Source organism: Dermochelys coriacea, chromosome 10 (assembly GCF_009764565.3).
Source record: "Dermochelys coriacea isolate rDerCor1 chromosome 10, rDerCor1.pri.v4, whole genome shotgun sequence".
Lineage (NCBI taxonomy): Eukaryota > Metazoa > Chordata > Testudines > Dermochelyidae > Dermochelys > Dermochelys coriacea.
The window spans coordinates 7,172,234-7,184,755 of NC_050077.1; the positions used below are offsets into that span (position 1 = coordinate 7,172,234).

Below are 12,522 nucleotides of genomic sequence, written 5' to 3' on the forward strand. Positions count from 1 at the left end.
TCTATTCTGGCCCCCTGTACCCAGAGAGTGGGCCTGATATCAATGCAGCCAAGTCCAGCTCCATCCAAAACAGTCTCTACCCCAGCAAGGGCTCCCAGCAGAGGAGCGGGGAAGGAGCGTAGAATAGGGATCACCAGGTGGAGGAGATCCTTGGACGCCAGGGTTTCTAGCCAACAGCCAAGACAAATCCTGTTTGTCTGCTGCCCATAAACACCTGGCGACGATCAAGCTACAGCACAACGCTGCCACTGCTGTAGGTCTAGAGAACTTAACCTTCCCTGGACGTCCGCAGGACCGTCACTCGAAAACGGCTGGGAGGAGCTCACAGCCACCCATTCCCATGGGGCTTGAAGCATGATCAGCACAGATCTCCTGTAGGGACAGGGCTCAAATCTCATTCCTTTGAAGATCAGGGGCCAGGTTGCACTCACTAAACTGCAGAGGGACTCCCGTGAATCAGCGTCACTCCAGATTTACACCAGTGTAAAAGCACAGTGGGCAGTGTGGCTGGGCTCAGGGGCTGGGGCACGAGGAGACTGGGCCTTTTACCAGGGCACGCACCTGCCTTTGAGCAGGGGAACGGTTCTCACGGCGAGTGCCCCTTTAAAACCCAACTGGCCAACTGAGGGGCACTGAGTCAGCCAATCAATGCCATCCTCAGCTGCTTCCCTGGCCCTCCCCAGGAAATTTTCAAGGCCAGGGGCTCTTGCCATGCAGACTCTGGGCTGCCATTCGTGCCTCTGGGACCAAGGGGGTTTGCAGAAGAGCATCTGCCCCGAATCCCAGAGGCATCCTCATTCCTGCCTGTGCCCACGGGGCTGGAAGTAGGAGGCGGCACTTGGCAGCAGCACTGGCCTGGCCCACATGGGGAGCGTCTGCCTGAGCCAGCCTGACCCTGCCCACACTCGTGGCATTTCCACAGCTGGCAAGAGGAGCCCTGGCGATGGAAGGCACAGAGCTGGTCCTGCCCGAACAGCAGCAGGGCGTGCTCCCCACACAGCCTGTTCTGGCCCTGCTCAGAAGGAGAGCGCAGTTTATGGCTCAAGGCCTGGCCTCTCTCCAGAAGCAGGGGAAGGGTTCCCTGGGGTGGGAGGTGGTTTGCGATGGCGGATGTGCAGAGCGAGTCTGGCTCTCTAGGCTCCCATCAGATGGCAGCACCTTGTCACCCACTGTGGCCCTGGGCTGGCAACGAGCCGCCCTGACATGGGGGAGATTCTCCAATCCATGGGCCTCCCTCCCAGGAATCCTCAGCCAGCGGGGCCCGGGCTGTGACATGGTAGTACAGGGACACTCCTGGAGAGGCCCATTGGCTCCTGTGAAGGGGCCCCACACGGAGTTGCCAGGACTGCCCTGGGGATGGGCAGGGACCGAGGGTGGTACCTTGCGGAAGGGAGGCCACTCCTCCTCGCTGGCCTGGTTGAGGCTGTCGTGCTCGCAGTCAGTCTGGAAGATGTTGGCCGTGCCCAGTTTGTACAGCGGACGCAAGGACACTCCCGAGGCGTCCCAGAAGCGGACCGTGCCATCCTCGTGCCTGGGGAGGAGAGAGGGGGAGACATGCCACTCAGTGCGGAGAAGCTGGGAGAGCTGTCTGGCTGTCCCTTGCCCGGGGCCCTGACTCCCCACATACGACCAGCTAAGCTGCCCCTAGCCTGCCCACTTCTGCAAGGGAGAGGTGTAAGAGGCGAACGGACTCTCCATTGCATCTGTTAGCGCGGAACTAGTTTCGACTCCCGCCCAGTGGCTCTGCCGCTCCCCACAGCCATCGGGGCCGATCTCTGCGTGCTCCGATTTCGGTCCCTCCTCCCTACCCCAGTCCAGAAGCTTAGGGAGCAGGCGGGAATGAGCTCAGGGTACCAGCATTCACGCCCGGCTGGCTCAGGAGGGTGGCAAGGTGAGGCAAAGATCTCCTTGGTCCACAGCACACTGGATTCTGGACTAGGGCATTGGGCCACGGACCGGGCGATCTGCCTCTGTGGTGATGCCCTCAGGACGGAGCCGTCACAGAGCTGGATGGCTCCGTCAGGCAGGGGTCAGGAGGGAGGGATGTGGCTGCACAGCTTGGCTTAAGCCAGCTGTACCTCAGTAGCGCTAGACCTTCCCAAGATTGTTAAGGGAAGCAGTTCCACAGCAACAACTGGCCAAGCTGACATTTCCCTGCCGACGTCAGGGCTAGAAGCCACCCAACAATCATGCCGTGGCTTCGCGGCAGCTCGAGGGGAGCAACTGACAAGCCATAACCACAGGTCGCTAAACCCTCGGAACAGCAAGGGGCGTTCTGCGGTCGGCTGTCCACAGCACAGCCTCTGGCTGCTTCCGGCTCCCCGTCCAGGAGTTCTGTGCAATGGCCCAGCCCAATGATGGGAGCCAGCTCCCCGAGGCAGCCCATGAGCACATCAGTCACCACTACCCAGACGTGGCTCATCTGTAACGAATCAGCCCCTCCGACGCCCCATCCCCTGCCTGCCCCATCTAGCAGCGGGCAGAGCTGAAAGGGCAAGAGCAAATCAGCTCCTCAACTCCGCTCCAGGCCGGGCTCCCGGTCAGCAGGCCAGCAAGCCACCCAGGAGTCCCGAGGTGGGTGTGCGTCCCAGCGGGACAGCAGGCTCCACGCCCAGCATGACAATGTTAGTCTTGAATTTTCCTTCACCCCCACCTCCCCCGCTCCAGCCTCAACATCTGCGGCTGCTAACAAGCCCTGCCTGCATGTTCGGAGAAGCTGGTGCAGCGCTCAGCCAACGATGCATTTGGCAACATGTTGCCAACTCCGAGCCAGGATAAAACCAACACCAAGAGCAAGGAGAAGGAAAAACAAACAAACAGAGTGACGCATCCTTGCCAGACTCATCAGGGAGGACCGTTAGCTAGTCCACCCAACAACTGAGATGGGGCTTCTCCCACCTCTCCCCTAGCATCCGTCCATACTCGTACTTCTCGCCCAGCCTCCTGGCTTACATCCCCCACTCTGCAATTCAGCAGCATCGAACCCAGGTCTCCCAGCCCCCTGCTCTAGCCACTACACAGTGCTACCCTTCTGCAGTGGCAGAGAACGCCCTTCAGGACAGACTTTGGCCGTGACTTTCAGTCAGCCAGGGAGAGGTCTGCTCTTGGGATCTCTGTTCAGTCAGACCTGATCCCAGAAGAGGCCCACCCCACCACCCACGAGATGCGGCTTTCTACGCTGCAGGAGGGCTGGCAGAATCCCCCGCTGGCTGCCTCTAGGGCACGACGCAAGCCTCAGCCATTCCAGCACGTTGAAGTCCCTGCCCCAGTCCCTTTGCTGCCCCTACTGGGCACTCTGTTGGAGGGTGGCTGCTAGACAGCCATAGGGCCAGCACCTGCCAGACAGTTGGATTCAGGTTGGGTAGTTCTTCTAGGTTTCCCTGCTTTGTGCCAGTGCATTTATACCTCACGCCCACCTTCACGAATATCCACACTGCAATTAAAACTCCCCAGCTGACTTGGGCTAAGGGGTGGTTTCATTGCCATGTAGACTTTTGGGCTAGGGCTGGAGCCCAGGCTCTAGACCCTGCGGGGGGGGGGGTGTTGTTAAACCACCCCTTGGCCCAAGCCAGGTGGCATGGGCCAGCCATAGGTTTTTAATCCCAGTGTAGACGTATCCTTCGATACCCCCACATGATGGTCCCTGGCAGGTGTCCCAGGGAGCAAGACCCAGTGAAAACCCCAGCACTGGCCAGCTCTCTAGGGCAGGGCTGTGGGAAAGATTAGCCATTCAAATGGCTGGTGGCCGAACGGTACTTACCCCGTGAGAAGAAGGCCCCTCTGGGTGGGTTCTTGGGCTAAGTTTTTCCCTCCGCTGATCGGCCAGTTCTAGAAGACAGATCCCACCCACGCAGGGTGGGGGGAAACATTAAGCAACAGCCCGTTCCACAGGTCCACTGGGGCTCTCACCCACGTGCACCCCTCCCGCCCTGCTGCTGGCATCCAAGCAAATCGAGACGGGTTTGCACAGCCCAACGGGATGCTGCTCGACGAGCCAGGAGAGCCACGTGACAACTCCCCACAGAGGCTCGCAGTGTCCTCAGCCAAGTCAGGCTCCTTGTGCCAGTCGTGGTAAGGACCCCACCCACCTTCTGGCAAGACCCAGTTACAGCTCAGTGGCTTTTCTCCAGCAGGGGGCGTTCCCCTACCACAGAAGGGTGCAGGGGGCCCTGCTGCTCTCCAGCGCTGATGATTCGCTCCCACAGCTTCAGGGGGACGTTGGAGATGTGATAGGCGCAGGTGATAGCGGAGGAATGGAGGGGTGCCAGGTAGGGGGCAGGAACCGTAGGCCAGCCAGGCGTCTGCAGGTCGAGGACCACCAGCTCCTCCTCCACCAGGACCACCAGGGCACTCGGGTTATCGAACTCTAGAAGGCAGAGCAGCGAGATGTCAGGCTGGGGAGGGAGACCGAGACGCGCTCGGTTCCGAAGAGCGGGCCGCCTACCCTCCTGCGGCTCGGTGTGGTGCACGGTGAAGAAGTCGATCACGCGCGAAGTGAAGTCCAGGGTGACCAGGCTCTGGCCCTGCAGGATGCTGACACAGTGCCGGTCCCCGTAGCTGGCCCGGGGCATGCCACCGCTGAAGATGATGAAGTGATTTCTGCAGGCAGGGGAGAAGTAGCTGGCTATCGGCAAGTTTGCTGCTAGGATTTCCCCCCACCCCACCCCACCCCACGGACCAGGGCTGGAGACCTCACAGGCCCCTATGGGAATTCGGTGCCCCACAGAAACGCAATGGGAGTAGGGTGCCCAATCCCTTCAGGAAATCCCCAGCCAGACCCATTTCTGAGGGCAATAACCCAAAGCTCTATGGGCCTGGTAGGACACCACTGGCACTTTGGCCAGCCCCGGGACACCAACACGCTCCGTTCTCCCGACAGCGCGCGTGATGCCTGAACATTAGCTGCCTGCACGGTACAAAGGGCGTCGCCTCCAGGGATAGTTCTGCTCGCAGGTGCTTGTGGATGGCATTTTGAATGAGGAGCTGCGCCTGGGAGGGCCTGGGTCAGGCACCCTCTGTTCCATTCAGAGGAAGGAGAGCGCACCAGGGTTGGGGCACTAACCTAGGCACGGGGAGAGCCGGGTTTCACTCCTTGCTCTACCCCAGGCTTCCTGGGCCATTTTGGGCAAGTCACTTGGTCTCTGGGACTCAGTTGCCTAGCTATAGAATGGGGACATCAGCCCTACCTCCCAGGAGCGAGGAGGAGCCCACATGAAAGAGCGTGGGGCCACGAGCAGAGAGATTGGCTAAAGCTAACATGCCCCCTCTCCCCCTGAATGAAGCCAGTTACCCTGAGCCCAGAGCCATTCCTCACACGAGCTTCCCGCCGGTGAAGGGATCACTCATGCTATTCCCCCGTTCCCGCTCTGCAGAGCGGCTTGGCCGGTTCTGCAGAAATGTCCTACATGCCCCCCGCCACCCCACAGAGGCTGGGGGGAGCTAGACGAATGCAGCAGATGCAGGACAAGGGCCGTGCTGCCCAGTGGAGCCCAGCCTGCCCCGAGGAAGAGGCAGAGCACAGCAAGGCTGGTCGAATGGACAATTCCTCCAGAGCAAGAGAACGCTTGGATTAACGGAGACGTGACGAGACGAATGCTTGCTCTGGGTCTGCAGGCCCCATCCCTATCCCTCCCCCGCCCACTCAGGAAGGCTGAGATGCTGGCATTGTATGTGCCATGGCTATTTGGGCTGGATGTACGGCTTACATGGATTTGGGGTCAAGACAGTTCAGGAGCCAGACTTCCCTGCATTGGAGTCCAGGGTTTTCGATTCATCCCCTCTACAAAACTTCAGACCCAGGTTTGGATCCCAGAGCTCTGGCTTGCTTGAATCCGGGTTTTGGTTTAGGGCCCCCTAGCTCCACCTTTCCAACCTTCCCCCTACTTGGGTCCTAACCCTCATCACAGCCAAGCAGCATGTCCCTGACCAGAGCGACTGCAGGTGAATGACATCAGTAGCTTCCCCAGGGACATATGCTCTACAGACTGGCCACTAACTTTGGCTCCTGAGCAGCAAGTGGGTGGACCAAGCCCCCCTTCCTACTTTTAGGGGCTATCCTACTTCTGTCTTATTCAAGGGCGCCGGGGGCCACCTTTTAGCTAGTCCACAAGTTTACTTGCCAGCGTCGAAAATGTGATTTGCCAGGTAGCGTCAGTTGTATTAGTGTGTTTAAAACAGGAACTTGGATGCCTGTCCTGAAAACAAAGTCTCCGGCTTCTATTAAGGGGCCCTCTAGTCGTTCCCCCCCTATACCCCCCATTGATTCGAGCACTCCACCGCAGCCCGGTGGGACGGTCCCCCGCGGACACAGCCCTTTGCTGCTGGAGCTGTGGCAGAGATGAGCACCCAGTTCAGAACCAAGTGCCACCTCCCCAGAGGTCTGACAACGTTCGCCGGCACGGGACATACCCAGATTCACAGGTTCTCCACAGGATTTTGTTGATGGCTTTACAGGGAAACGGACCTGGAATGAAGGAGAAGTCGCCACATTAAAGCCATCCTCCCTGCTCAACACCAACTCCTAGGAGGGGTCACTGTCTTAGCCCCTGTAAATCAACCCACTCCCACTTGTATCCCAGCAGCTCCCCCAGCAGGCTTGAGTACATTTTCTCTCCTGTCCACCTCAGCTGGAGCCTGGTTGAAGCTCCCAGATATTCCTTTCGGTATCAGGATAGATGCTCAGCGCAGCACTCTGTACTGACACACACAGCATCTGGTTTCCTCTCCATTAGAGCAGCCTTCACGGCCAGACTTGGGCAAAGGACACAACCGTCACAAGGCGCTCCGGGCTAGTCTTTAATGTAGCTTTCAATTGAAAGTTCCCAGAAATTACTGAGCAGCACTTCCAGCAGCCTCTACATAACCCTTCCCTAGCCTGCTAGAGTCCGCAAGGGATCCAAACTCGGGCCTCCCTCCCCACCTGCATGCCAAGCAGATGGGGTAGGGTTCTGCCCACAGAAGGAGCTTCTGGGGAAACGCCCCAGGGTTGGTGATGCAGGCTTGCTTCATCCATCCAGGTAACAGGACAGTGGCCACCTCCAGAAGGAAGCTGGAGAGCCATGTCATTCTAAATTACAGAGATCACTGTCCAGCCACAATATGTGACTCCATCTCGCACCATGTATGAGGCTAAACCTATTGCTTCAGGTTCCCATCTCCAAGGGCCCAGAGGGGAGCCTCCATTGCCCTCTATGGGGGGCTGTTTTGGGAATTCAACGCTGCTGGGATCCTCAAGATGTAGCTATAAGATCCACGGACACGTCAGAGCCCAAGTTAAAGCAGGGAGCCCTAGCAACTAAGACATTTGCTGGCAAGCCAGGTCTGCAGGCCAGTTGTACAACACTTGCAGTATCTCTCTCCCAAGCCCTAAGCCATCAGTGGTCAGTTTCACAGAGCACCCTGTCGAGAACAGCACAACCGACCACGCGAGTTAATGGCTCAGTCAAGAGGCTCCTTGTGGCCCCATATCTACCTCCCCCTCCAATAAGGTATCGGGGGCAAGCGTGAAGTCAGAAGTGGTGTAATGACAAACTCTATTAGAAGGTAAAACTGCCCTTGGCCCCACTGCAAGAAGGCAAAAGAACAAGGCGGGTGGGTCACGAGGCAAAAGCAAACTCACCGTAGGGGATAGTTGACATGAGTGGCTGCAGGGTCTTATAGCAACTACTGTTGATGGACCACACCATGTAGCCTCCATCACTATGCGAGCTCACCACCGTCCTGCCGCTCCGCTCCCAGCCAAGGCTCTCCAGCTGCTGCAAGGAACAGATGCGGCCAATAAACCCAAGGTGGAGAGACACACGGGGCTACAGGAGGCAGCTGTGCCATCTCATCCCCTCTATGCGTACACAGCCTGGGCAGAATCTGGTTTTGCCAAAGGGACATGGGGAGCAAGGCACAGCTCTTCAGAACGGAGATGGAAGATCAGGTCAGCAATGGAGGTTTGGGGACCACTGCAATATCACAGGTGCAGCTGTTAGTTAGAAGAGTCAAGTCAAATGCATCAAGTTCAGTTTGGCCACAGCTCGATGCCTGCGAGCCCTCCTGTCTCCCTGAGGAGGGAGTCTGGTTAAAAGTGTGATGGACTCTGCAAGCGTAGCCTCACTGACTTCCAACTCCAGTCCACCAGCTTCCAGCAGGTGAGTCACCAGGCATGGCAGAGCGCGGGAAGATGGCTTAAAGGGAAGCCACAGAAACTCATCAAGCGCAGATGGCTTGGCCAAAGCTCCCGTATTCCGTACATAAGTGGGACACCCACGGGACAGAGCGCACGGTGTTCTCGGCTCTCCATGAAACCCCATTCAAGGTACCTGATTGCCCAGGAAGAGGTGGTGGACATTTCTGGTGCTCTGGTCCCACACGATCATCAGCCCCCTGCTATAGCCAATCAGGATCTTGGAGGAGTCTTGAGGATGTTCCTGCAGAGACTCTACTGGCCCAAGAGCCTTCCCGCAGCGGTAATCGTCTGGCACACTGGCATGGAAGCAAAGTGGGGGGGGTTACCAGGCTGGTTAAAAGCCATGCAGCCAAGTACCTTGTTTTCTCCTCTCTAATCCCTCCCCAGTGCTGCGGGAGAGACAGCACAGTTCAGCTGTTCTGTAATGGGGAGGAGGAAGATGATCCTCTCTCACCCCTGGATCAGGTTATTAACATCCCCGACAGCCAGTGGGGACACAGACACACCCCATCTGCCATGCATCTTGGTGCCCACAGCCATGAGCGGATCTCCGCTGGCACCAGTTCACGGAGCTCTCCAGGCCAGCTCACCTCTGCATGATCTCCTCTTGATACAGGGTTTTATCCTCCAGCAACGTTAAGCCAGAGAGCTCCAGGAAGTACACGCCACCCCCTTCTGTGCCCAGGCAGGCCACATCGCAGGCAGATTTCAGCAGGATCACCGTCACCCGGGTAATGCTGGGAGGAGAGCTACCAGGAAGACAAGATTCAGACAGACAATGAGAGCCACGCCGGTTTACAGGCTGGATGTTTACCTGCAAAGTTGCAATGGCTCGTTTTGAGAGGACTTCCCGGAGACGCACCGGCTGCACCATGGGTCAAAGAGGAGCATGGGTTGTTTTCCTCCAGCCAACATTGGGTGGGCTTAAGTCACTCCCTTTTATGGACTCCCAGGGCACAAGACACCAGAGGGTCCTGAATGAGGAGCAGACTCGTTAGGAGGAGAAGCTTGTCCACAAGCAGAGCCACATCCATTTGGGCCCAAGCCTAGAGATGCAGAGCTCCCTCAACGCCTACTGACTTTGGCTTCAGCTCCTGCCATCAGCACATCCTCCAATGACCCAGACCTGCCCCAACTACCAGGGCCCAGCAAGAAGGTAACAGACCCTAGATTGTGCACAGACATTCCACCGCAGTGGAGATGGACCGTGGTGCTCAGGAGTCTGTGGAAACGAAGCCAGGGAGATCTCATACCTGAGGGTTTATAACTGGTTTTAGAACCAACATGGACTAATGTAGGCCAAAGAGAAGCAAGCAGCTCTGTCTATACCCAATTATTAAGCAGTTTAGGACAGGTAAGTCACTGCAGACGCCCGGGAGAGGATGGCTACAGCCCTGGACAGCAATCGCCTTGTCATTTAGATTCTAGCTTGTGCGCTCTTTAAGCTCCTGCATATTATGAAAGGAGAATCAGACAAAGCTCCCCTGCTGTGCCAGGCTGAGGACCGCCTGTCTGTCAAGCCAGCAGAGGCAATGAGGCGAGGAAGGAGTCATGGAACCCAGTAGAAGTAGCCATTTGAGGGTCTAACAGAATCTCAGCCTTGGGGCAATTCTCGCCGGTGCCTGCCGTACCCGGCCCCCAGCAGCCTCTAGAGTAAGTTAGCAGGTGCTGTTCTCCGCAGCCCACCCTCCATCATAGAAGCTGAGCCAATCTAGCCAAGCAGCCTCTTGCTCTCTATTAACACAAATCCTGCATGGGCACGAGGGTATTTTAAAGGGGTTCTGGTCTTTGGCTTCTAGCACTGGGCCTGATTTTAAGAGGGGAATTCAATGTACAGCAGCTGCAGCAGTGGCATACAGAGAGAGACTCCAGCAATAAAATGACACGCTCCAACGGAGGGTGTGGGTCTGCATGTCAATTAGTCCTGAAGACCCCCTCCTCTGCCATCGGCAGGATCACGCTGGGCCCTCGTGAACGAGGGCTGCTGGATGCAGTGCCAGTGCAGGGGCAGCAGGGGGCAGCATTGCCTAGCATGGAAGGAAGCCAATAGGCCATCCAAGCCAAGCCCCATCAGTATCTGGGCTGACAGCTGTTTAATGGGGATTTGGGCCCCACTCCATGGGGCGTGGAGTCCCCACCTCCCTCGGAGGCACCGGCTCACAGAGTGAGCCTCCACAGCAGCAAATGGCACTCAGGGATGTACCCTACGCCTGGCTTAGAGCTCAAGGGGGGCTTGGGACTTCCTTAACCTTTCCAGGACGTTCAGTCTGAGAAGTTGCCTTTTACAGTCATCTTCCATAGCGGGCGAGCAGCATCTCTGACCTGGGATTTGTAACCCTACAGATCCCACCTCATAGAACTCTTCAACCGAGCGCTGCAGCAGTTGGTTCTCTGACTGCAACGCTTCATCCCCACCTCACCCCCAAAAGAGTCTTCCCTTGTGGGATCTGGAACCAGGAACTAAGCTATCCCCATGGAGCCTGTCAGCTCACTGGAAACCGGAATGAGACAGGTCTATTGCCAAGATCAGTCATTCCAAGTTGCCCATTATATAAGCATTATCAATAGCTGGGCCAGTTTCTATACCCTGCTTCTAAGTACGTGCGGTCACTTGAACCGCTCTCCTTAGGAGATCTCATCGTCCAGGTAAGTGATCAGTTAACCTTTGCTCCTAGTTTGTATTGTCCTCGAAAGACTGAGATCCAAATAAAGATGGCCCCAGGCAACGATCCAGGCAGTCTCTGTAAACCCAGATGCTGCACTGGCAGGTTATGGAAGAACAGTACTGAGAGGTAAATAGGAACAAGCAGGTATTTATACGTACACTAGAATCCTGGAAGAGCCACAATTGTAAAGAGACTCTCACATGTTTTTTGTGTGCTGCAAGTTTCCACAGCCCTCTTCACTGGGCTTTCCACCCAGATAATGAATAATGCCATGGCCTGCACTCCATGGTGCAAACCAGAACAAGAACAAAGCCTTCATTTAAGGAGACAGCTATACAGGAACAGGATCTTGCACCTTCCAGAGCTAGCCAGCGTTAAAGGGACACAAAATTTACCCCTTGATTTTTAATACTGTCATCCTCTCAGATGAGTAGCTGTAGGTGCAAAACGCATCATTTGAGCATGCAATTGTGGCAACCGAATGCTTGAATGAGTAACTCTTTGCCCTGAGCATCTGCACAAGTTGCACACAAAGGGATTACTTTCAGAGATGCTGAGCATCCACCAATTCTGAAAATCAGACCAAAGGGCGTCGGGAGTCCTGACACCGGGTGTTTTTAAGAAAACAACTTTCCTTGCTGGCGTTTAATTTTAGAATTTAAAAAACAACATCAACTTCTTTGAAATTTTACCCTTCAATTTTCGCTCTTCTTCATTTACTGCCCAGAAACAAAGGGTAATTAATTCTGCTCTGGTTATCACAGGCTGTGCAGCAATTCGAGGCTTGCTGAAGTTTGGGAAAATCTCTCATCATCTTTCCAAAAGATTGCAGAAGCATATCCATCAACAGTAGGCACTGCAAAATTTAACTCCCGACAGCGTCCATTTGAAAAAAGGAATGAGTGCTACCTACCTAGAAGAAAGAAAAGGAGTACTTGTGGCACCTTAGAGACTAACAAATTTATTTGAGCATAAGCTTTCGTGAGCTACAGCTCACTTCATCAGTTAGTCTCTAAGGTGCCACAAGTATTCCTGTTCTTTTTGCAAATACAGACTAACACGGCTGCTACTCTGAAACCTACCTAGAAGAGTTATCAACTTTAGCAGAGTTTATTCGGGCTACATTCAAAACTGAAGAGCAAGATCTGGAGTTGGAGGAGACCTTAAAATGAACTCAAATCATGTTTGGTTTATACTGATGATTGGCCAAAAAGATCCATCCCATCCCATAAGAATTAGGCTTGTTTGGTCATTCCCCACCCTTGTAAGTAAAAAGAGGCAAAGCAGATTTAAATAATTTTTACAAAGAATAAAAACTTTTGCATCTGGCAACACTGGAGCCAAATTTCACCCCAGCACAGAGATTTGAGAATAAACTCTGGCAGACCTTTTGCGAGAGCGGCACTGCTATCCTGGCTGCTTGTTAGGGAGGGTTTTTGTTTAAATTTAAAGACATGAACTTGCAGAGTCCAGCAAGAGCTGAACTCAGACATCAATGCATTGCCCTGTCAGTTACTCATCCATGCTTCCTTTCCCCATTTATAAGCAGCGGTGTCTGCAGAGCCAACGCTAATCTCAGCTAACAGGATCTGTCTATTTTCTCCACCATTGCAACCATTCCCATGGCAACCGATTGATAGGCAAACTATACCGCTGTGTACAAAAGGGAAAGCTTTGCAA

The 12,522-nt window shown here is 55.3% G+C and overlaps 1 protein-coding gene across 2 annotated transcripts in view; it reads right to left on the minus strand.

Moving 5' to 3' along the window:
• LLGL1 (LLGL scribble cell polarity complex component 1) overlaps positions 1-12,522 on the minus strand; it is a 73,766-nt gene that overhangs the window by 15,768 nt on the left and 45,476 nt on the right. The window contains exons 5-12 of one of the 2 annotated variants that reach the window (XM_038418826.2): positions 8,767-8,925; positions 8,310-8,472; positions 7,619-7,754; positions 6,409-6,463; positions 4,445-4,599; positions 4,149-4,366; positions 3,761-3,828; positions 1,381-1,531 (exon numbers count right to left, since the gene is read on the minus strand). In XM_038418826.2, the coding sequence (XP_038274754.1) occupies positions 1,381-1,531; positions 3,761-3,828; positions 4,149-4,366; positions 4,445-4,599; positions 6,409-6,463; positions 7,619-7,754; positions 8,310-8,472; positions 8,767-8,925 (1,105 nt within the window). Of the gene's footprint in view, positions 1-1,380; positions 1,532-3,760; positions 3,829-4,148; positions 4,600-6,408; positions 6,464-7,618; positions 7,755-8,309; positions 8,473-8,766; positions 8,926-12,522 lie in introns of both variants that reach the window. The other variant, XR_006274665.1, reaches the window with a different exon arrangement.